At 36.3% G+C, this 26632-nt stretch overlaps 1 protein-coding gene across 7 annotated transcripts in view; it reads left to right on the plus strand.

Moving 5' to 3' along the window:
- Window positions 1-26632, plus strand: part of FBXO4 (F-box protein 4) — a 201982-nt gene that overhangs the window by 5713 nt on the left and 169637 nt on the right. For 2 of the 7 annotated variants that reach the window (XM_054488452.2, XM_054488455.2), the window contains exons 4-5: window positions 3376-3451; window positions 3563-3738. In XM_054488452.2, coding sequence (XP_054344427.1) covers window positions 3376-3451; window positions 3563-3738 — 252 coding nt within the window. Of the gene's footprint in view, window positions 1-3375; window positions 3452-3562; window positions 3739-8864; window positions 9041-9705; window positions 10986-23120; window positions 23180-24923; window positions 25114-26632 lie in introns of those variants that run through there. The other 5 variants (XM_054488450.2, XM_063664780.1, XM_063664779.1 and 2 more) reach the window with 5 other exon arrangements.

Here is a 26632-nt window from a genome sequence, read left to right on the forward strand (position 1 = left end):
GGTGTTCCAGGCAGCGAGAACTACATTTCTTTTTTCTTTTTCTTTCTTTCTTTCTTTTTTTTGAGATTGAGTCTCGCTCAGTCACCCAGGCTGGAGTGCAGTGGCACGATCTCGGCTCACTGCCAGCTCCACCTCCCGGGTTCACGCCATTCTCCCGAGTAGCTGGGACTACAGGCACCCACCACTACGCCTGGCTAATTTTTTTGGTATTTTTAGTAGAGACGGGGTTTCACCGTGTTAGCCAGGATGGTCTCGATCTCCTGACCTCGTGATCTGCCCGTCTCAGCCTCCCAAAGTGCTGGGATTACAGGTGTGAGCCACCGCTTCCGGCGGAGAACTACATTTCGAAAAGCACAAAGCTCTGGATGTAGAGGACACATTTGAAGTATCACTGTGTATCTAGAAAGAGCGGAGCTATGTGAAAAGACACATATGTACCATGCTTAAGCATTTGGGAGCTGCTGGAGGATTTTAAGTAGAGGATTGAGATGATCAAGGTTGCATGTTAGAAAGATTACTCAGGCTCTTGAGTGAAGAATTGATTAGAAGGGGCTAAAGATATGGAGCCCCATTAAGAAGCCACTGTAATGTTATGATTAAAATATGAAGAGGATCTGAACTCTCAGTCACTGTTAGTGAAGACGAGAGAAGAGAATGAATAGTAAGGATATAAAATTGACAGAATAAATGTTTTAGCAGTAATAAGGATGGCTCCAGGTTTCTGACTTGAGTTTTGTGTTGGATGATAGAGGATTCACTAGGGTAATAAATCACTGGAGAAGTAAGAAAAATTTGGAAGGGGCAGGTAACAGTACGATCTGTATAGGGAGAATGGCAGCTATTCTTTGGAATATGTTGACTTTGATAACTCCATGGAAGATCCAAGTAGAGATACCTACTATAAGCAAATCTGCTAGAATGGAAGCTCCATGAAGGTAAGAATCTTGTCCACTTTATTTTTAGCTATATCTGTGGTGCCAGGCACATAACAGGCACTTTCTGTATATTTGGTGAATGAGGGAATGACTTTATGGATTACTCTATGCATCCAGCTCTCAAGAGCAAGATCTGGGCTAGAAAATCGAGATTTGGGAGTCATATGGAGTCCATATGGACTTGGAAGTTTTTGAGGATGGAGAGGAATATTGGAGACAGGTGCTGAAATGTTCAGTTTATGTTTGGGGGAAGTGACTATTAAATGGAGATTCATAAGTAATAACGACAAAGAAGGAAAGAATGCTACAGCTGAATGATGTGTTTCTCAAGTAGAAGGATTTTTTTCAGAGGGTTGGTGAGTAATGGTTTAGATATGGCATTGGGAGTTAAGAGAACACGAATCCCACCTCTTTACCTTGAGTTTTGAGAAAATAAGCATCTTTGCTACTTGGGAGTTCACTGCAGGAGAAACCTCACCTAGGGGTAGGCCAATTTCAAGTACGGCTATTAGGTCAAAGGAACACCTAAAGAAGAGGTTGAGGAAATGGGGAAGTTTGATGGTTATAAAATGTCAATTCCATTTTCCAGAGAGCAGCTGAAGTGATTGTTTTAAAATTCCAATTTATGCCTCACACTCAGCAAGATGAGAGAATATGGGGTTACATAATTGGCAAAGAAGGGCAGAACAGTATGGCGACTATATTGGCCTGAAGTTAGACGTATTGCGAGGATAATCTCTGGGAGTGCAGGTGATGAAAACAAAGATCAGAAACATGGTAGTTTGATTCTGTGGTCTCTGTGAAACGTGCACCAGACCTGGTGGCTGGAGGACTAGGATCACGTGGCCTGGCATGGTTGCAGTCCTAGTACTTAAGAGCCCTGTATGTGTGTTGCCTAGAATGATGACATGAGATGGTATGGCATAGCTTATTTAAACAAATAAATTAGTTATAATGCAGGAATTAAGAGTATGAAAGGCTGGAGTTCTCTCTAATGAGGTTAGTAGGGGCCAGATATTATGGTTTTATTTCTTCATCTGAAGGGCAATGGCTTTGTAGAGAAGACACTTAATTAGATACCATTATTAAAAAATTCTTCCAACTGATGTCAGAGGAAAGGATAATAGGAGGCAAGAAGATATAGGAGACTGGTTAGAAGTGATTGCAGAGGCCCGGGTGAGTGATGATGACAATGTGAACTAAAGTGTGGTCATGGGGATGCAGAGAACTGAACAGATCTAGAAGAACATTTATATAACAGGATGAAGCAGAGCCATGGAAGCCCAGAAGGGTCTTTTGAGGAGGCAAAAGCAGAACCAGCCACTTAGTGTTAACACAGCCCAAGAAGGGAAGAGGTTAAGAAAGAAGGACAAATAACAGTGACTAATGATTCAGATACAAAGCAGTAAGAAGCTAATATTTAGCACTTGTGGTTTACTAGTCACCCTACTAGGAGTTTTACATATATGATCTCATTTAATCTTCCCATTAAACCTAAGAAGAATGTATTAGTTCAACTTCTTTTTGGTGTCAAACTGAAGGATACAAATACATGGCTATAAGTGAGAAATTCAGAATTATAATCCAACTCTGTCAAATTCTAAATTTCAGTATCTTCAGTATTTTCTCAATTTACCAATGTTCTGTTGGCAACTCCTCATTAATTTATTATTATTTTTTGAGACAAGGTCTCTGTTACCCAGGCTGGAGTACAGTGGCATGATCATGGCTCACTGCAGCCTTGAACTCCCTGGCTCAAGTGATCCTCCTTGAGTACCTGGAGGTACTCAAGTACCTGGGAAACAGGCATGGGCCTCCCAAGTACCTGGGAAACTCAGGTACCTGGGAAACAGGCATGGGCCGCCATGCCTGGCTAATTGTTTTGTATTTTTTGTAGAGATGAGGTTCTCACTATGTTGTCTAGGTTGGTCTTGAACTCTTAGCCTCAAGTGATTCTTCCACCTTAGCCTCCCAAATTGTTGGGTTACAGATGTGAGCCACTGTGCCTGGCCCCCCATCAATTTAAAAACAGCTTTTCAGAGGGGGAGAAAGACACTTAATTGAATGTATACATTGATTATTAGACTAATGAGAAACAAAAATGTGAAAATGAGTCTTAGTCTTGAGGATAAATAGTAGTAGCTGTGATTATGCAGCTGCTACTGATAAGATGATAAAGCTGATGATAGTGACGATGATATAAGGACTGTTATAAGCCTTGCAGTTTTTTTCTTTCTTTGTATTTTTATTGCCATGTGAATGAAAGTTACATATGGTATCCTTTCTTCAATGTATACATTTTATTTTATTTCAACTCTATGTATAAGTTGTTATAGAATTTTTTTCTTTGCTCTTTTTGCCTTCACTGGGTAATTTTCAATGTGATCTTTTGCTATTTTTATTAATGATTTGTTTTGGTAACTGTGATTTTCTTTCTTAGGTATTGGATCAGGAGTCAATTTTCAGTTGAACAACCAACATAAATTCAACATTCTAATCTTATATTCAACTACCAGGTAAGGCTACGTACTTGGTGGCTTAACTGAAACATCAGAACTAAAACATTTCAGGTGAGTGGAGCCTGTTTAGTGTCTTTTTATATTCTATCTTTACAATTTTTTTTCTAGAAAGGAAAGAGATAGAGCAAGGGAAGAGCATACAAGTGCAGTTAACAAGATGTTCAGTCGACAGAATGAAGGTGATGATCAACAAGGAAGCCGGTACAGTGTGATTCCACAGATTCAAAAAGTGTGTGAAGTTGTAGATGGGTTCATCTATGTTGCAAATGCTGAAGCTCATAAAAGTAAGTACTCATATGTACATTTTTAAGCACATTGTACTTTTCAAAGCAAATGGAAAATACCTTTTTAGACTTTACTGTGGCTTCTTAAGAATATGATGGCTTATTTTATCAATGTGATTTTCTGACCCTTACTATTAATAGTGTGTTCTCACACTGTGGTGTGTATTAGGATCACCTGGGGAGCTTGTTAAACATGTTAACAAGCTGATTCCTACCCTGGTGGATTTTATTCCTAAATTTGGGTTGTGTGAATCAGATTTGGGCATCTGTTTTTTCCAATCACCCAGGGAATTCTGATGCATTCCAAAGTTTGGTACTAGAGCTATACAATATTTTTTTGCTTTATGCGTCTGCATTTTTTTGATACTGACATTTTGTCTGCTTCTGGTTTTATTCAAATAATTTATGCAAATAACTATGAAAAATTTTACCTTTGTTTTATCCAAATAGTAGAGAGAAGTGATGGTAGGGTGTTAAGTAGATTAGTTGAGAACACTGTTCATATATTCTGAATAATTGCCATTCAGAATGCTATTTTTGTGTGAAATCAAAATATCATTGGGCCATGAGCTAGTATTATAATATCTTTCCCAAATCCTTTGTGAACAAGGTAGAATATAGATACATAATATATTGTATATATATTATAGTTCTCTAATACACTGGTTTGAATTTCTATTGAATTATTTTCCCTGTGATCTGTTAGGCATGAAAGCAGTTGCAATTACTTTCTGTTATTACAGGGCTATCTATAAAAAGAAAACTTAGAAGCAAAATAAAAGATAAATTCATTTAACAAATAGTTTTTTAATTCCTACAGGCATGTTGCAGTTACAATTGGGAACTAAAACAGATGTAGCCCCTACTTTTATCTAGTTTTCCAATCTGCTCCTATAAAACAAGCACACAAAAAATAAATTAAAAAAATTACAAGACACAAAGGGACTATACTCACTTATCAGCTTTTTCCCACTGGCCTCTACTAGGTGCTCATGTAAAAGGTTAGTGGTAGCAGGAGACCTATGAGTGCCCTCCTTGGTGGTACAGGCATGCATGTGATGACCAGCTGGTGCTTGAAGACAGGTATATCCTCCTGCTTTCTATATCCTTTTCTCAATGAAGCCAAAGCTGTTTTCCACAGACAAAAGTTGACTGCTGCTGTCTCAAGGGAGATAGAAACAAAAGCTGTCTTAGGGGAGGAGCAGGAATTCCACGTGTACCAAGGATCTTGTACTGATACAAATTAAATGTTTGCTGACTCTGGAGTAGAGGCAGGAAATTTGCAGTGGAGACCTTTCTACCAATACAGGGCAGAATTCAGCAGTCATGCTGGAACACTGAGAAAGCCCGCAGCACTGAGGCTCTGGTGCACAGGGCCTACCTAAGGCCTGAGGCTGGGATAAGAAAACTGAGAAGTCTCCATGTCCCTACCAATTAAGGAGCAGCAGCGGACTACTGCAGGGATGGGGGAAGGGTGTGGAGAGGCTCTCCCTGCCTCTTCCCCATAACCCCCATGGCACAGTTAAAAAGATAGGCTGAAAGCTGAGAACAAGTATAAACTCTGAGAAAGAAACTCTGGTACGCCAGTGCTCTTACTGAGAACAAGATAGGCAGCAGCATGCTGCTGGAAGAATTTAAAGTCTGTGTGTTACAAAGTTAACTATAGCAATAAAAGCCAAATCCAGCTCAACTACAGACTAGTTTGATTCAGCCTACTGCATTAATACCCTAACCAAAGTATGATGCCTGTTTTTAGGAGTAAATCCTTTTTACCTTAGTCTTTACTGCTCTTCTACATAAAACACTTAACATTAAATCTAAAAATTATGAGACACTCACATAATCAAAATGAAATGATCCATCGTCATGAGATAAGGCAGTCAGCTGAACTGGACCAGAGATGGTCAGCATGTTGGTATTCTCAGAAAGGGACATTCAAATAACTGATTAAGATATCTAGGTCAGGTGCAGTGGCTCTGGGAGGCCAAGGCAGGCAGATTGCTTGAGCCCAGGAGTTCGAGACCAGCCTGGGCAACATGGCGAAATATCGCCTCTACCAAGAATACAAAAAATTAGCCAGGCATGGTGGCACGTGCCTGTAGTCCCAACTACTTGGGAGGCTGAGGCGGGAGAATCGCTTGAGCCTGGGAGGCAGAGGTTACGTGAGCTGAAATCACACCACTGCACTCCAGCCTGGGTGACAGAGTGAGACCCCGTCCCCCACCCACAAAAAAATGAGAGATTGAGAGAGACCTAGTGGAAAAGGTGGACAATATGTGTGAACAGATAGATTTTTCAGCAGAGAAAAGGAAGCTGTTTTGAAAAAGTAAAACAAGAATGCTAGATATGAAAATATGACAACAGATGAATAGTTCCTTCAGTGGGCATATTAGCAAAGGAAAGAATCATTGAAAGTGAAGATAAGTCATTCAGAATTATCCAAATTAAAACACAAAGAGAAAAAAAAGTAAGAGCAAGGAACAGAGTGAGAGTTGGGGGAATCTATCCAGTGATCTAACTCAGGGGTCAGGAAACTTTCTTAAAGGGAAAAAATAGTAAATATTGTAGGCTTATGAACCATACAGTTTTTTTTTTTTACAATCACTTAGCTCTGCTATTACAGTACAAAAGCAGCAGAGACAATACGTAAATGAATGGACAGACTGTTTTCCAATAAAAATTTATTTAGAAAAATTGACCCACAGAATGTAGTAGGCTGACCCCTGATATAACTTATCTCTAATTGGAGTCCCAAAACATGAAGGGAGAGAGAAAAGGGGAAAATGAATTTTTGAACAGATAATGGCCAGAATTATCTCAAAATTATGGAAAGACAACAAACCACAGATTGAAGATGCTCAGAGAATGCCAAGCATAAATACAAAGAAAAATACATCTAGGCACATCATAGTCAAACTGATAAAAATCAGAGATAAAGAGAACATCTTTAAGGCAGCCAGAAAAAATGAAAACATACATATAGAAGGCCAAGATAATAGTGAGGGCAAATTTCCTGTCAGAATTGCTGCAGGATAGAAACCAATAAAGAGAAATCTTTATAGTACTGCAAGGGGGAAAAAACATACTATATCTAGCAAAAATATTTTTTTGAAAATAAAGGCAATGTTAAGACTTTTTCGGACAAACAAAAGTTCAGCGTCTTAGTTCATTTGTGCCACTATAACGGAATACCCCAGACCTGTATATCAGTGCATTTCTGTTTTTAGATTATGGAGACATCTGAATGGTACTGTGATTTTTTTTCCCTCTGGCTTCACCTAAATTCCTATTCTCCCAAGACTACTTAGTCTAATTTTATTACAGATCAATAAATGAATTTTTAAAGAACAGAAATTTATTTCTCACAGTTTTGGACACTAGGGAGTCCAAGATTAAGGCACCAGCATCTGGTGTCTGGTGAGTGCCTTTCTTGCTGATTTCTTACTTGGCAGAATGCAGAAAGGGAAGCGGGAGACAAACATTGCATTCTCACATGACAGAAGAGGGAAAGACAGGGCTGCAAGCCATTTTTAATGGCAATATTAATCTACTCATAAGAGTAAAGCCCTTATGACCTAAACAACTCCCAAAGACACCCCTTCCCCCAACACTATTGCATTGGGGTTTAAATGTCCAACCCATGAATTTTGAGAAACACATTTGAGCATAGCACTGAGAAAATTGATTGTTAACAGATCTTCACTATAAGAAATCTTAAAGGAAGCTCTTTAGGCAGAAGACTATGATAACAGATGGAAATTTGCATCTACCTAAAAAGATGAAGACTCCTGGGATGGAAGCAATGGAGCTATATATAAAAGGTTTTTTTCTAATTTTAATTAAAAAAAACTAATAGTGTATTATACATGTATGACATTTTAAAGAAAAATATGTGATAATAGAACACATCATGGAAGAGAGAACATTTAAGTATATTATAAGTTTCTTCTATATGTGAAATGGCATAATATTTAAAGGTAGACTTATAAATTAAAAATGTGTATTATATATACTTGAACAACTACTAAAAAATGTATAATGAAGTTGTAACTAAGCCAGTAGTGGATATAAAATGGAACCATTAAAAAACTCAGTCCAAAAGAAGGAAGGCAAAGAGAGAAGAAGGAACAAAGAACAGATGGACAAGTCAAAGTCTAAGATGTATAGGATACATTTAAATGTACCTTGTTGATAAGTACATTAAATGTTTATTAATTTTCAATTTCTATTAACAAATTACCTCAAATTTAATAGTTTAAAACAACTGTTTTTTTAGCTCACAGTTCTCTATGTCAGAAGTCTGGGCATGGTAGTACTGAGTTCTCTGGATATGGCCTCTTGGGCTGAAATTTGTGTATCATATGGTTGCATCCTTTTCTGGAGGCTCTGGGAAAGAATTTGCTTCTGAGATCATTCAAGTTATTAGCTGAATTCAGTTCCTTATTTTTGTAGTACTGACCTTACTGTTTTATTGCTAGCTGTCAGCTGGGAGCCTGTTATCAGCTTCTAGAGGTCACCTATATTCCTTCCCATGTGACTCCCTCCATCTTCCAATCCAGCAATGGAGAATCTCCCCTGCATTGAATCTTTCAACAAGAAGAGCCGCTTTTAAGGGCTCACCTGATTAGGTCAGGCTCAAGGAGGATTACCTGTATTTCTTAAAGTCAACTGTGTCTTAAAGCCTAATCGTGGGAGTGATGCCCCATCTTATTTGTAGGTTCTTCAGACACTAAAGGGGAAGGGGATTATGCAAGGGTTTGGAACATTGAGGTTATCTTAAAATTCTGCCTACCACAAAATGCAGATGGTCCAAACATCCAATAGAAGGTTGAGATTGTTGGTATTCATAAAAAAAGCTAAACTCTACTATATGCCTACATTTTGAAAGTAAGCCCTTTGAATGAAAGGGTAGTGACATCTACAGAATTTGTGAAAGGAACTACCTGTATCAAGCATTTTTGCTTTTAGACTATGGAGACATCTGAAGAGTACTGTGATTTTTTTCCCTCAATTTATGTTTGGATCCTGGTAAATTTTTGTTCCCTTGCTTTGTTAGTTTTTAATTTTATTATTTTCAAAACTATTAAAAGTAATGCAAATTAAGGGTTTTGACTTACATTCCTTAGGACATGAATGGCAAGATGAATTTTCTCATATTATGGCAATGACAGATCCAGCCTTTGGGTCTTCGGGAAGACCATTGTTGGTTTTATCTTGTGTTTCTCAAGGGGATGTAAAAAGAATGCCCTGTTTTTATTTGGCTCATGAGCTGCATCTGAATCTTCTAAATCACCCATGGCTGGTAAGATCATTTATACTCTAGTGACAGAAATTTTGTTTTGCACTCTATTTTCTATTTGATTTTATTTTTTAAATTCATCTTCTTTAATGAAATGGCATTCTAAAGTCAATTTTAATAGCTTAATCTATGGAAGCTATTTGATTGGTGATAATAAATGTTAGGTGATCAATTGTTTCTTACTTGCCTCTTCTCTCATACAGTGAGATAACAATTGGGGATTTTTTTTTCTTTTTTCTTTTTTTGTTGAGACAGGGTCTCACTTTGTCGCTCAGGCTGGAGTGCAGTGGCACGATCACAGCTTGCTGCAACCTCAACCTCTCCGGCTCAGGTGATCCCTCCACCTCAGCCTCCCAGGTACCTGGGACTACAGGTGTGTGCCAGCACACCCAGATAATTTTTTGTATTTTTTGTAGAGATGGAGTTTCTCCATGTTGCCCAGGCTGATCTCGAACTCCTAGGCTCAAGCCATCTGCCTGCCTTGGCCTCCCAAAGTGCTGGGATTACAGGTGTGAGCCATTGTGCCCAGCCAGGTTGTTTTTTTTAGATGCCACTATTATGTTTTTTATAACGTCAATGTATTGTGCTTTATGGATCATCAAAGGTATATGTTCCATCTTATAGTTTATTGCTTTCTAAAATATATTTTATTTATTTTTTTGTGACAGGGTCTCGCTCTCACCCAGGCTGGAGTGCAGTGGTGCAATTTTGGCTCACTCCAACCTCTGCCTCCTGGGTTCAAGTGATTCTCGTGCCTCAGCCTCCCAAGTAGCTGGGATTACAGGCATGTGCCACCACACCTGGCTAATTTTTGTATTTTTAGTAGAGACAGGGTTTTGCCATGTTGGCCAGGCTGGTCCTGGATTCCTGGCTTCAAGTGATCCACCCGCCTTGGCTTCCCAAAGTGCTGGGATTACAGGCATGAGCCACCGTGCCCAGCCCTAAAATACATTTTAATTATGGCATTCTTTCTTCAAACAAAACCTGACATGATAACCCCTGAGTAAAACAGATAAAGAAAAATTAAAGTTGGAAACCTTTTGCGGAAAAAGTAAGAGGATTTTCTTTGTTCGCCTTCCATCTCTTCCCTGGAGCTCCAAAGACTCTTTGGAGTGAAGTTTGAAAACTACTAATAAAGTTTCCCCTTCTGAATGGTGGCAATTTTAGCTTTACCGTTAGGAGGAGTGGCTGTCTTCAAGACACATTTTTGCAACATGATGTCACACATATGACTAACTGGGTCACTAAAAAATGTTTTAGTTTTCAAAGTGGATCCTTTGGAGGAATTTTTTCCCCTCATACATGGAAGCAAGTCATGGAAATGGTAGTTCTTTCCATTTCCAAAGCTGAATTCCAAGGCAAATAAGCTTTATATTGGTAACAGTTACAAGAGAAATGATCATATTTTTATCTAAGTGCTCTACAAAACAAAACTTGAGCAACTTATCCAAAGTTTATTGGGATTTTTAAAAGTTCTGTTCTCTTTTTAGTGTCTAGAAAAATGTCCCTCCTACTCATAAGATTTTGGACTTAGTTTCTTGCTAACAACATTCTCTCTTATGTATTCCGAGGTCCAGGATACAGAGGCTGAAACTCTGACTGGTTTTTTGAATGGCATTGAGTGGATTCTTGAAGAAGTGGAATCTAAGCATTCAAGATGATTCTCTTTTCAGATCTTGGGAACTGAAACCATTTGAAATTTATTACTAAGGTCATGATGTGAATATTTGCTCGGTCAGCCCACCTTGTCCTGCCTTTTTGCAGATGAGCTTTAATTTGGACAGCTATAACTGCTGTTTTTTATATTATTTTTACTCTTTACCATAAATCAATTACAAGAAAAGAGTTTCAGTCCTAGTATTTAGCCCCAGAATGAACCTTTAAACATTTTTTTGGTAATTTTTATATTTTCTGTCTTTTAAAAAATATTAAATTCTGGAAAAAACAAGTTCGTGCCTCTCATTCCCTGAGTTTCTATTCTTTTGGGTAGAAAGATTGCCTTAGTGAGAAATAGCAAATTTGCTAAACTTTCCATTCAGTCTTTTCAAGGGTTCATAAGTGGTTATCAGAAAAGAAATTTTTATCTATTCTTAATAAATACACTGCTTAAAGACTGAAAAATGTACTGGAATTGCATTTAATATTATGGCCATACAATCCCTCTTTTATTATGAAACAGTAGAAAGCAAGCTTATATCATATTTAATACTGCTTCAGTGAAAAATAACTTTTCCTGATAGTTCTTAGTATTTTCAGATAACTTCGCAAGCTCGTAAGATACTAAAGCCAAATTCTATTCCATACTCAGAGTGAAAACTTCCCAGAGACTTGTATGCATCATATTACTTCCTTCCACAGATGGCTTATACTCGGCAGAAGAAATACCCTAATATCTCACTGGAACTCAGCAATTTTAAGATTATAGTAAAAGCCATAAATATCTATATATAGTTTATATAAGTTCCATATTTAAATGTATTTCTGTTTTGGACAGAAATTTTGTAACATATATTATACATATAATTGTACTTAATGTCTTTTAGGTCAATGCTATTACTGTTTTAACCTTTTTGTTGAGGAGGCAGAATTTTGCCTAATGGACTATTGGGTTTAGGAGACCTTTGAGAAAGACCTATGAACATATGGTTTCACATATGTCAGAATGTTTACTTAGATATTTGTAGTTTTACTATGGTGAGGCATTATTAATATTTCTAATAATTAATAATCCAGAGTTATGATAGAAGAGTGGTTTAATTTATTAAGTACCACATGGAAGCAGAAGAATGCTTTTTATATCAGCTATCTTTTTTTAAAATGGCATTTCAGTTCTATAATTTAGATATTATATCTGATGAATGGAGAAAATGAAATAGTGTAGTATCAAATTCTAGGTCACTCACCAGATTTAAACTAGCACCTTATGCTCTTTTTTTCTTATAGCACACTCCAGTATTTATAATCTAGATTTTTGTTAAAGCAAGATACATTTATTTTTCTAGTTTTTAGTTTAATTTTCCACAGAGTTCCAATCAAATCTTTTTTTCCTCCTCTATAAATTTGTCTCTCTTATATTAACTCATTTTTATATGGTCTTTTCCTAGTCCTAATTATCTTTGGATAGAACTTGCTGCATGTCTTGGGGTTCTCCCCACTCTATTTGCAGCATGATATATAATTTATTATATTTGATCCTTGATGATTTTGACAAGTACATGAGCATTTGCATTTTAGGTGTTTTTCTCCATATAATTATGGTTAACACAGGAGATTTTTAAAATTACTAATTATGAGGATACTGTAAAATTTACAAAATCTTCAAATATCAGAGCCAAGACTAAATGCTAGCCTTTATGACAGCTGTGTCAGGCAATTTGTAAATGTGTATAATACTTTGTATACATAAACTTTAAATCTTAGAAAAACCTTATAAAGCCACTAGTATTATCCTCATTTTTTAGGAGACCCAGAGAAAAGAATTCTATTATAATTCAAGTCCATATCATGGTATAGGTAGCAAAGAAGACATTAGACATGGAGTCCGAAAATCCTCTTATCCAAGTTAAAAAGAGCTACAAGCTATTTTGATGTTTAATTAAAAAATCAATTTCCTGGACTCTACTATGGTTCACTAAATTCTCATCAGTGCTATATTAGCATTATCCAGGGATGAAGCAAACCAAAATTGTTATGCATGCAACCTCTGGAGTTGAGAATGACCTAACGCAAATTTCCACTCTGCCAATTTTTATTGACATGGCCACAAGTAAGTCCCTTAAATTCTGAATCTCAGTTTTCTCATGTACAAAATGAGAACAATAATACCTACCTTGGACATAAGTTTTGCTTTATCAAAAACTGATGTAAGCATCTGAACAAGTACTTCTCTGTGGGAAGGCCTCAACTTTAGTACTAACGTTCTAAGAGTTTTTATGGGTTTTTCAATGTCACTCTCTGAAATGATTATCCTGACATAAAACAACTATTTTATAGGTATGTTTAGATGGTCATATAAAAAGTGTCAGTGTTTAATCATATAAACTCTATCACCACTACTGAAAATTACTTGAAAATTGTGCCTCAGTTTGTGAACTGCATGTGCATATTAATAACTGTTAATGGACTGAATTTTGTTTCCCCAAATTCATATGTTGCAGTCCTAACTCCCAGTACACCTCACAATGTGACTGTATTTGGAGACAGGGCCTTCAAAGAGAATTAAGGTTAAATGAGGTCATATAGGTCGCCCTAATCCAATAGAAGAGGAAGAGACACAAGGGATGTTTATAGACAGACAAAAGACCACATGAGGACATAGTGAGAAGGTGGCCATCTACAAGCCAAGGAGAAAAGCCTCAGGAGAAACCAAACCGTTGACACTTTCACCTTAAACTTCTAGAGTCCAGAATTGTGAGAAAATAAATTTCTGTTGTTTAAGACACTCAGTCTATGGTATTTTATCATGGCAGCCCTAGCACACTAAAATGGTAACCCAATGCTATTTTACACTAAAATGGTAACCGAATGCTATTTTGTAACGATCTCAGGCTGTCATTTTGTAGAAATCAAATGGAAGTTCTTATTTAACATATTGAAGCATCCAGTTCTAAAACTGCCATTAAAATAAGCATATACTAAAAGAATATTTGTTTTACTTATACCTAGAGAAAGTAAAATTCTCCATATTGTCAAAATAATTTTTCTAAATCATGACATATGTGTAGTTCCTCTGTTGAGAAATGTTCAATGGTTCACTATTACCTCTAGGATAAGGCCTAAAATTTCTAGCCTGATAGCACTATAGAAGAGAGAAACTTTCTCAGCCCGTTTGTTATTTTTAGTGACACAGGAAAACCTAGTGTTTGTGAAATTATGATTCTTTACCATCATGATGAACTACAATATCAAACATTACTCATAAATTATTCCTAAATAAGTCAGATAAAAAATGAGGCTACATAAATGTTAGAAGTCTTTTCCTTTTACCAAATATTCCATATTTAGCAGTCATAGGAAATGTGAAAATAATAAAGTTCAATTTTTAGTGCATGCCCACTATATATATGCCAGGTCTTGTGCAGTTTCAGGATAACTGAAAGAAATAACAGCAATTTAGAGCCATTAGCACAAATTGCTTCTTCAGCAATTTGCTCTTTTAGCTAAGGTTAAGACTGTACTCATGCAGTATTTTGCAGTGGTACATAAGTTGATAACTTAAAATGTAGTCCACAACCAAGCAGATACTTCACTTGACAGGAAACGAAAGAAGCAAGGGTCTTAACTCCAATCAGCAAAGTTTCTATCTGAAACATTTAAAATGATAGCAGAAGTGATGAGAGTCTGGGGGAGATCTAAGCTTTCTAGGAAGGACTTGACAATTTGTGTCAAGAGCCTTAGAGCTATTAAATGTTCTAGCCTAATAATTTTATTTCTAAGATCTTATCTTCAGGAAACTGTCATTAACATGCACAAAGCTACAGCTAAAAAGATAGTCAATGAAGCACAATTTCTAATTTATGGTAGCAACATTTTTTTTTAAAAAGTGTAATGGACCAATCTGATTAAGAAACTTTCAATACAACTATGTAAAGGAATACTATGTGAGCTTTATGAAAGTGACTGTTTATTCTATTTTGTTCCTTGCTTAGTATATATCATTAAGAACAGTGGTTGGAACACAGTAGATGCTTGGTAAATATTTTTAGAATGAATAATGAATAAATGGCTAAATGTGGACATTAAAAATAATGCTTTTAAATACTTAAATACATAAAATATTCACAATCTATTTTTGTAGGGAGACCCCCTGAAACTATTGCTATGGGATAAAGATGAAATGCTCGTGATTATTGTAAATACAAAATTGCATGCAGGGTTCGGTAAAGACAATGCCAGGTTGGACTGCCAGAATGAGACAACAGCACGTGATGTGCTTCCCCCTGCAGAGAGCCTATGAATGGACGTGCAGTCAGGGAGGTTTCACATCACCAAGATTCCTATCCCAGAAAAGCCGATGTTCATAGCTCTGGGAATGGAATGCGACCCTTGTGGAGAGCCTATAAACGGATGTGTGGGGGACGCCTGTCCATATGGATAAGATAGGGCTATAAACACCCTCATCTTGCCACGGCTCTTCTAGGTCTCTTTAGGGTTAAGGCATACTCCCTTCTGAGAATTTCTGGTCTAACCAGTTGTCTAGCTTCACGTCCTGTTTCTATGGATTGTTTGTAACCAGCTTTTGCTGCAACTGTTACTGCTGATTAATATCTTGCTAATCATAGGTTATGGAAAGACTGTGTTTCTATTTTAAGGCTCTGTTAGAAATTACTGATGCACACACTATATTGTAAATTCTTATCCCTGTATACTGTACTTCTGCATACAGATGTTATGTTAAAGAATTACTTCATCCCCATGTGACCATCTCACCTCATAATCAAATGACCTTAAATCCCTCACTAACCTACCCCCACCCTCACTAAACTTAATAATAAATGCTGGCATATCTAGTGCATTGTTGGCACCATGGGACCAAAAGGCGGTGACACCCCTGGACCCAGCTTTCACTATCTCGTGTGTGTCTATTATTTCCCGACCTGCTGATCTGCCTGGGAACAAAGAGAGAGCCCTGTTGCATTGCAGGCTGCTGGCCAGATCTCGCAATATATTTTTAAGTAAAAAGCAGATTATAGAATTGTGTTTATAATGTGGCCACTGTCATGTCTATTCACCTGTTATTGTGTTCTCCAGATAAAAGGGCATAAATCACAGTTGAAAAATGCATTTGCCTGTTGAGAATCAACATATTAAAACTTTTGTAGCTGGTGGAATAATATGCATCAGCAGAAATCCTTCAAATATGTCAATAGAAAAAGTAGGGCACTCTGCTTGCTGAAAAGCACTTGCCTTGAGTAATTTTCCATTGCAGAAACGATCTATCTCATGACTTTTCAAGACTCCTAGTCAATTAGAAACAAGTAAGCAAGCTAAAACACTTTTACATGCCAAGTAATATCTAAAAATACTCCCCTTGGATCAACTACCATTATGACAAATAACTTCACATAGTTTTTGACTAGCTTTCTTTTACCAAAAAAACAAAAACAAGAAGTCAAGCCTTCCCCCAAACATCCCCACCATGAATTTCTATCCATAGCATTAAAATTCAAAAATATTTGTTTTGATCAGAAGGTTCAATAGAAGACCCCGCACTGTCTCTTCTGCTTTCTTCATTTACTGTCAAACACTGAAGTGCAATGGTACAAAAGCATATGGCTTCTTCAAGATTTCAGATATAGCCACAATGCACCCATAATTTCAATCCCTAAATACTTGGAATCAAAAGTTAATAGACATCATTGCTCACAAGTTTCCAAATAAAGGACCGTTTTTACTCTGATTTCATCAAGAGACCTTGGATTCACTGCCTAAGCTAATATTATTGTATTGAATAAATACGTGATACATAATATATTGCAACAGAACATAAAGAGCCCTAGAAAAAAATTGAAATCTTATTGTATAAGACAAGGGATATTTCCTCCTTAGAGACAATAACAAATGAGACTAGGGCAGATGAAAGTACCTGGAATATTTGAGGTACAAAGGAAATGAAAAAAGATCATGATGTATGTTCTTAACTACTTTCATCAGTTAAGAGATAAAATCACCTACCTGTCAAAGATGAGGAGGCAGGATTGGGTTTAGGCTGACAGAGGAAGGATTAAAATGAGGCATAGAACAGCTGTTGTGAGAAATATACCAGTATCCAAAGGAGATGAATAGATTGTTAAGTAGGAATGAAGAACCATTTTAATTTGAATAGCAGGAAGCTGAGCAGGTTAGCATGGTTTAGAAATGTCTCAACTAATATTCAGGAGTCTAGAAGTGGAAGCCAAGAGTGTATTTTGTGGAAGTTAATCAGGCTTAAGCTTTCACAAGAGGAGCCCAGAGGATTGTCAAGGAGGGAAAGACTGGGGAGTAGTGGGAAAATACCATCAGCCTAGTATAGGCTAGAAGTATATTCAAGCATTAATGGGAGGAGGCAGGAAATTGGGAGAACATGGATAGTAACTAAGGTGCCACTTCTGTAAGATAAAATTAGAGAGGTACTCATATGTAGGTTGTGTTCAAAGTGAGAAAGTTTATAGTTTAAGGTATTGGAGGATGAGAGTTTTGAGTGATGATAGTTTCTACAGTGTAACCATGGGAGGCTGACATCGATATGACCAGTGCTTTCCTTGAGGCTCAAGAAGTAGGGATCAGATATCACAAGGGACCCTAACATAAGTGTTGACTCACCCAAGATGGTGATGGGGCAGAGAGAGGCGAGCTACTCAATTAAGTTGGTGTTATTCAATAGAACTCTCTACAGCAATAAAAAAGTTCTGTAGCTGCCATGTCCGATCTGATTAGTCTCTAGCTATTAAGATTTTAAAAGTACTTAGTGCAACTGAGGAACTAAGTTTTAAATTTTATTTAATTTTAAATGACCTTACTGTTAGCCACATGTGGCTAGTGGCTACTATCTTTTTTTTTTTTTTTTTTTTTTTTTGAGATGGAGTCTCGCTCATCACCCAGGCTGGAGTGCAGTGGTGCAAACTCAGCTCACTGCAAGCTCTGCCTCCTGGGTTCACGCCATTCTCCTGCCTCAGCCTCCCAAGTAGCTGGGACTACAGGCGGCTGCCACCACGCCCGGCTAATTTTTTGTATTTTTAGTAGAGACGGGGTTTGACCGTGTTAGCCAGGATGGTCTCGAGCTCCTGACCTTGTGATCTGCCCATCTCGGCCTCCCAAAGTGCTGGGATTACAGGCGTGACCCACCGTGCCTGGCCGCTAGTGGCTACTATCTTAAACAGGGCAACATCCAGGGAATGTAATATATTTCCTTTGTTTATCATAGTCTATCTTTTAATATTATACTACTTTACATATAATGAATGAACGTTACATTCATTTTATCTGTGTTTTAGTTTAAGTATTTTCTGTTGGCCTCTCTTTGAGTTTTCTTTTCTTCTTTGTCTAGTCTCCTATTATACCTGTCAATTTTAAGCAATTTTAGGTGTCTTTTTGAGTTCTAAAATTTTCATTTTGTTATTTTTAGTTTCCCTTTCTCTGCTAAAATTTTTCATCTCATTAGTCATTCTATCTTTCATCTCTATTCTATCAGTTTTTTCTTTTTTTATGTCATTTGTGTGAATGCTTTCATTGATTATTTTTTCAATTCATTTGGGGCTGTATTTTTCCTGTTTCTTTACATGTGCCCAATTGTTTAAATGACATATATGAAATTTTTAAAAAAGAATGATATATTCTGAACTAGAAAATATATTTTTTATAATATTCTCCTTTTTTGTCAGTTGCTGTAAGAGGCTGATTATTCAGATTCGACCATGCATCCAGCTCACTTGGAGCTGGACCACATCTTTATTTCTAGTTCAAATCAGACTATAGCTCTAATTTCCTTTTATGCTCATCCCAAATAAGCTGTGCTGCTACCAAGGAGTTGACCTCTTTGATCTTATTAGTTCAAAAGGCATTTGGTTGCTTATGTAGTCTGTTTCAGATCGTATGCAATTCTAGCAGGGCCCTGAAACCCAAGCACAGAACGAAACAGATATTTTCCTGCTTTTCAGTTTCTTACCAGAATTTCTGTTTCTTACCAGAATTCCTGTGGGGGAGAATTGTTGGGCTAAATTTTTTTTCATTGGAGTTCTTCCATTTGTAATCCACCGCAGCAGCCATATTATCAATACAAGCTTCAGTAGTACATTTTTTAAATTCTAGCAAAGTCTCCCTGCTTATTCTGAAGATATGCTATTCCACCCGTCAATACCCAGAACAGGCAATTCGTCCCAAGAAAGCAGTACAGGACTTTGATCACCAAGAAAAGTGTTTTTCTACTTAGAATATAGCTTTATTTAGATCTCTTTGCATCTACTGCTATTTGGTGGTTTAAAGTATGAATTTTAGTCTATCCTATGGTTTACCTACTATCCTTTGATAGATTAAAGAAAAGTGCAAACTTCAGTTTATCCTGCGTTTCCTAGTTGCAGGAACAATCTTTTGTGACTTCTACATTCTATCTGAAAGTAAACCCTTGGTGGCTTTTACACTGTTTCTTAAATACCTTATAATCTCCCAGATTTGCTGATTTATTAAAACACTTCCTTAGCATTATGTCTGTACGTGGTGGCTATACTAAACTTATTTAATTATTGATCATAATTATATATTGTGAAAAATTATGTAGTGTCATATTCTCCATGATTATCATCAGCGTTTCATTTTAATATATAGTATAATGACATTTTGCTGTTTTTATTTTTGTGATGGAGCTTCTTGACTTTTGGAATAAGCAAGTTTATATAACATATGAGATCTGATTCTTGCTACAGCCTCAACAAATTAAATTTCCTATATTTTAATTTTCACATCCTTACAGGTATTTTTTTCTACACATTTGTATAAGAAGTTTGTAGAATATACTCTATTCTTGGAGTATACAAATACAAATTTGTATAATTGTAAGAATTATACAAATTTAACCCAACAATTCACCCCCACAGGAATTCTGGTAAGAAACAGAATGGACAAACCTGAAAATCAGGAAAACATCTCAGTTTTGTTCTATGCTTGGGTTTCAGGGCCCTGTTAGACTTTAAAACCAAAGTAGTTGGAGTTCAAATCTTAACTTTATCACTGGGTGATCTTAGGCAAGTTTCTTATTCTCCATGGGCCTAAGTTTCCTGAATTGTAAAATGAAGATAAACAGTAATTATACCTTATAGGGTTCTTAAGAGGTTTAAATAAATAAATATTTTAAAGTACTTAGGATAGTGGCTGATAAAAAAAAAAAGTACTCTAAGCCTAGGCAACATAATGAGACTCCGTCTCTATAAAAAAATAAAAATTATCCAGGTGTAGTGGTATTTGCCTGTAGTCCCTGCTACTTGGGAGGCTGAGGTGGAAGGATCTCTTGAGGCCAGGAGTTCAAGTTCATCCTTGGCAACATAGTGAGACCCTGTCTCTGCTCACCCACCCCCAAACTAATTAATTAATTTAATTAAAATGTATAAGAAATATTCGAAGAGAGTCTGTTCAATAAATAAGATGTTTTTGATCTTCAGAGCAATATTATTATCAAAGTGAGTTTTTATTCTTAGTCTCATAAAAACCTCACAAGACAAGGATGCCCTCTCACTACTTTTATTCAACATAGTATTGGACGTCCTGGCCAGGGCAATCAGGCAATACAGAAGTAAAAGATATTCAAATAGGAAGAGAGGAAGTCAAATTATCTTTGTTTGCAGATGGCATGATTGTATATCTAGAAAACCCCATCATCTCAGCCTAAAAGCTTCTTAAGCTGATAGGCAACTTCAGCAAAGTCTCAGGATACAAAATCAATGTGCAAAAATTGCTAGCATTCTTATACACCAACAACAGGCAAGCAGAGAACCAAATCATGAATGAGCTTCCATTCACAATTGCTACAAAAAGAATAAAATACCTAAGAATACACTTAACAAGGGAAGTGAAGGACCTCTTCAAGGAGAACTACAAACCACTACTGAGAGAAGTCAAAAAGGATACATTCTATGCTCATGGATAGGAAGAATCAATATCATGAAAATGGCCACACTGCCCAAAGTAATTTATAGATTCAATGCTATTCTCATTAAACCACCATTGACATTCTTCACAGAATTAGAAAAAACTGTTTTAAAATTCAGATGGAACCAAAAAAAGAGCACAAATGCTAAGTCAATCCTAAGCAAAAAGAACAAAGCTGGAGGCATCATACTACCTGATTTCTAACTATACTACAGGGCTACAGTAACCAAAACAGCATGACTTCAAACTATACTACAAGGCTACAGTAACCAAAACAGCACTGGTACATGAACAGACACATAGACCAATGGAACAGAGTAGAGAACTCAGAAATATGACTGAATGCATACAGCTATCTGATCTTTGACAAACCTGACAAAAACAAGCATGGGGAAAGGATTCCCTAATTAATAAATGGTGCTGGAAAAACTGGCTAGCCATATGCAGGAAATTGAAACTGGACCCCTTCATTACACCATATACCAAAATGAACTCACGATGGATTAAAGACTTAAATGTAAAACCCAAAACTATAAAAACCCTAGAAGAAAATCTAGGCAATACCATTCAGGACATAGGCATGGGCAAAGATTTCATAATGAAGATGTCAGAAGCAATTGTAACAAAAACGAAAATTGTCAAATGGGATCAAATTAAACTAAAGAGCTTCTGCACAGCCAAAGAAACAATCATCAGAGTGAACAGACAACCTACAGAATGGGAGAAAATGTTTGCAATCTATCCATCTGACAGAGGTCTGATATCCAAAATCTACAAGGAACTTAAACAAATTTATGAGAAAAAAACAAGCAGCTCCATTAAAAAGTGGGCAAAATATATGAACAGACACTTCTCAAAAGAAGACATACAAGTGACCAACAAACATGAAAAAAACTCAACATCACTGATCATTAGAGAAATGCAAATCAAAACCACAATGAGATACCATCTCATGCCAATCAGAATTGCTATTTTTAAAAAGTCAAAAAACAAAAGATACTGGTGAGGTTGTGGAGAAAAGGGAACACTTTTACACTGTTGGTAAGAGTGTAATGTTCAACCATTGCAGAAGACAGTGTAGCAATATCTCAAAGATCTAGAAACAGAAATAGCATTTGACCCAGCAAGTCCATTACTGGGTATATACCCAAAGGAATATAAATCATTCTGTTATCAAGATACATGCACGGGTTTGTTAGTGTAGCACTATTTACAATAGCAAAGTCATGGAATCAACCTACATGCTCTTTAATGATAGACTGGTTAAAGAAAATGTGGTACATATCTACCATGGAATACTATGTAGCCATAAAAAGAATTAGATCATGTCTTTCATGGATGTAGTTGGAAGCCATTATCCTCAGCAAACTAAGGCAGGAACAGAAAACCAAACACCACATGTTCTCACTTATTATTATTTTTTATTTTGAGATGGAGTCTTGCTCTGTTGCCAGGCTAGAGTGCAGTGGTACAATCTTGGCTCACTGCAACCTTCTCCTCCTGGGTTCAAGTGATTCCCCTGCCTCAGCCTCCTGAGTAGCTCGGACTACAGGCATACACCACCATGCCCAGCTATTTTTTGTATTTTAGTAGAGACGGGGTTTCACCATGTTGGCCAGGATGGTCTCGATCTCCTGACCTCGTGATCCACCCGCCTTGGCATGCATGAGCCACCGTGCCCGGCCTTGCTCTCACTTTTAAGTAGGAACTGATTGATGAAAACACATGGACACAGGTCGGGGGAACAACACACATTGGGCATCTGTTGGGGAAGGGAGAGCATCAGGAAGAATAGCTAATGGATATTGGGCTTAATACCTGGGTGATGGGATTATCTGTGCGGTAAACCACCATGGCACACATTTACCTATGTAGCAAACCTGCATATCCTGCACATGTACCCCTGAACTTAAAATCAAAATTGAAAAAAGAAAAGAAAAAGAAAATCTCTAAGAGACATGAAGGTGGCGGTGCCAGGGAACTGGTGGTGGAAACTGCCTGACAAAACCAAGCAGCATGTAGGCCATCGTGGGACACCCGAGGGAGAATGCTACACAGATGAGGTTTATTAGAACCAGATCTTGTGGCACTACACTTCAAAGTGCTAGGAACCCATAAACTCTACACAGTATCACATGAATGCCCTCTGCAAGGGTGAGGGACCTGGTAGGATGGAAGGATAGAGACAAGGCCAAAGGGGAGAAATTCCTCTCTGGGAAAAAGGAGAGCCCTGGGGGCTGTGGAATGAGAGGTGTGGGTACCAGTGAAGAAGAAGATGCCTTCTCACACCCCACCTCCTTTCATAGACTTCAGGAGCGATGTCTTTGGAGAGGGCTTGCCACACCACATCAGATGTATTAAATATATTAAAATGCATCCACATCACTATGAAACATTTTCATTATAGAAATAAGAGGATGAATAGCTTTTTCTAATTTTGCTTCTGAAATATAACTGTATTTTGCAGGAAAAAATAGAAAAACACGATGTATTTATTTAAGAAGGGATATACGAATCTATCAGTAGGTAAGTCTGATAAAGTCATTCAGGGGGCCTATCAGGGTTCTTACTTTTCACAAAGATATAGTCAATTTTAATTAAAAATAGAAATTTGACAGAATATTATTTAAGTTTTCTCCTTGCCATGATTAGCTCTGTCAGTTTTACACAAAACTACATTGTAGGTCATCTTCTAAACTCTATCTTCTTCATGCTGCTTTTCTGTATCTTATTTAAGGACAATGCAAGAGTGAGAGATAAAATAAGTTGTCTATTTGACTAATTTATCAAGGGCAGTCCCATGATTTTGTTCTCTAAAATATTTTTAATAGAAAAAAAATTTTATGCCAATACATTTGCCAATAGTTACATTGTTCCTAGGCTATTTGTTTCTAGAAAATATATATTAATGATGGCAAAAGGTCAGGGCTTTTTATGTGTTTTGTCTTGTTTTGATTTAAGAGAATGTAAAAACACAAAGTCTTAGCTCATTTGTTAAATGATGCCATAATTAATGAAGACTATTCTTAAATTCTGAAAAATATGGTAGTGCTATCTTTAGACTTCCAGAAGGTGGTACTATTGCTACATACAAGAAGACAGAATGTATGACCTGAAAAACAGTTATTTTAGCTTTTATATATATTTTTAAATCAGATTTGACTTTCAGTAGCATTTTCTAAAGTGTATTCTAAGGTGTAGGGACTTCCTTGAATACTAAATCGAAACATTAATTCTTAGTGACTTAAACAAAGTTAAGACAGGTTACACAGGACTTCTTAGATCCTTTAATATGCTGATATAAAATGTAAATCAAAGAAGATTTAGTGTGAGGCATTTCTCATAATTATTTTACCCTGAAATTCCCTTTTCACAGAATATATTTAAGGATTTGTTTTTAATGGAATGAACTTAGGGAAATCTTTTTAGAGGAATTCAAACCCAATAGAATATGTCATGACAATCCACAGAAGGGGAGAATTTTTTTTGCAAATGATATCAGTAATAAGATAATTGTATCTAACTATATCAAGAACTATTATATACCAAAAATAAAACACAAATAATCCAATTAAAAATGGACAAATAATCTGAACCGACATTTCTTCAAAGAAGATATACAAATGGCCGATAAGCACATAGAAAGATTCAACATCATAGTCATTAAATAAAGAGGACTAAGCAGATAGAAGATACCTGGAGCCAACACATGCAGACTGTATTCCATGTAGGAGCAAGTATTATGAGCCAGTAGCTTGCTAATAACCTCCCGAGCAGCTTCAGCCAAAGACACACGGGGTCAGAATGAATGTCAACAATGAATAGCCTATTTAAGAATATCATAACTGTCTTGAATATTTTATGCCTCATGAATATTGAGTGCCTACTTGCTTCTTTCATCCATTCCTATATTTGTTCAGCACACATATGTACCACTGTCTTTATCTATGCCTGTCTCTCTATGTGCTTATTCTCTCTGTTTAGTTTTTATTCTCTCTGTTTAGTTTTGTCTAAGAAAGATTATTCTTAAATAATACAGAAAATATACATAAACATCATTTGCAAAATAACCATAATTATTAACACCTCACTGGTATTTTATTTCAAAAATGCAAACATAGTCAGAGAGTGAAATCAAGCGAGAGTAAGAGAACAAATGAACAAATGAACATTATGTAACACAGAACATGTATCATGGTACCCTTATCCTGCTTGAACTCTAGACTAGGTATATTAATCTCCCTCATTTCTTTCCTCTTGTTTCTTGCAGTATTTTATTTTTTAATTGATTTAACGAACTGCAATTATCTTCTGTTCTAATGACCTCTGGGAGAGCCTGCTTTGTATATGGAATACTTAAAGACTACCATACATCAATTTATTTCCTACCACTGTGATGATTTATTTTAAATAAGTTGGAGAATGATTAAGTTTAATTTTCTAATAAAGTCACTTTATTTTACTGGCCTGTCTATTGGAATTATATCTGGCAAGCCTAGATAATGCACATGCCTTGTCTTGCATGTCACATTTCATGTGTCAAAGCTGAAGAAAAGTTTAAAATCTCTGAATAAGTAAACTAGCATTCTGGATTCAAGGTTATTAAATTCTAATCTGAAACATTTACTGACAGACCAGTTGGCCCTTCAAAGTGTTGAGGTTAATTACAGAATATGGCTAAGAAGAAAATAAAGCATAGAATTTCAGAGTTGTAACATTCTATCAGGTTCTTCAATATAAAAGTCAAATATTTTTCAGTTCCTACAATTTTTTTTTTGAATACTACAGAGGAAGAAATGCCTAAATTTACCCAAATAGTCTTCTCATTTGAATAAAAAATATTTAAGGAAATATGTAAAACTTACATTATTATTTTTACTTTGAAAGTAAATGGCAAACTTGAAATATTTTAAAGAGTAAAAACTTTATGAGATGCTACTATTAACATTTGTTGTTTAATGTAAGTGATAGAAACAATAACAATTCTATTAGGAATGTTATGCAATTTTCCTTTTTCTACTTCATTGTTATGCAATTTGAAATATGAATTTTCAATTAAGTTGCTTTGCCATCAGACCTGTATAACCACTCTCCTCAAAGCAGCACCCCGACTATAGCACTGAATCATATAATCATAATGTATCATCTACAGCTGGCCAATCCCTCCATTCTGAATTTATAGTAAAATAACTTACAGCTATTTGAACACCAGCTAGTGGTCTGGCTTCAAATTTGCAAAAAGAAATGTTTGTAAATTACTCGTCTTGCCTTTTGTTACATATTTTTTCAGTGTGCTTTTCAGGAAAACAGGATATTACTTTTTATTTAAATCTCTTCATAATTATTGATTGCGACGTATATGTTTGGCTGAAGTGAAGGGGGGATATCAAAAAGGGAGACGTCAGAAATTAATTACAGTTGTTAATTAAGTTGTTAACATTTTCTGCTGAAAGATAAAACATAGACACTAACTTAATATGAAACTGATAGATAATGTGTATGTCTGTTTCTTCACTTCTAGAGGAATTCTAGAGAAAGTAGGTAAGGCTACGGTACTTAGAAAAACTATAATTCAAAAATTTCCAAAATATTTGGCATCTAAAAGAGTTTTTAGTTGCTCTATGACACTCCCTCTCCAGAGTAGAAGGTGATCGCAGGGAACGCAGGAATGTGTGGTCCTAAAGGAAAGTAGTGTCAGAGAAGAATTTTACAAAGGGCTAAAGAAAGTAGGTAAATGGATAAGTACATGTGTACAGTCAATGTCCTTTCACACATCTCTAAGCTTCTGCTTATACTTTCGCCTATTCACAAAATTCATACATTTAATTTATATTATATTCTAAATTCAATATATCATATAGAATCTGGAAAGATATTGGAACTGGCCTAAACGGAAACATCAGGATTTCAGTCATTATGTACAGGTTACATAGATTTAGTATATTTAAAAAAGAATGATACAAAGATTTCTGTTTCCAG

The sequence above is a fragment of the Pongo pygmaeus genome, chromosome 4 (genome assembly GCF_028885625.2).
Source record: "Pongo pygmaeus isolate AG05252 chromosome 4, NHGRI_mPonPyg2-v2.0_pri, whole genome shotgun sequence".
In the NCBI taxonomy this organism is placed as follows: domain Eukaryota; kingdom Metazoa; phylum Chordata; class Mammalia; order Primates; family Hominidae; genus Pongo; species Pongo pygmaeus.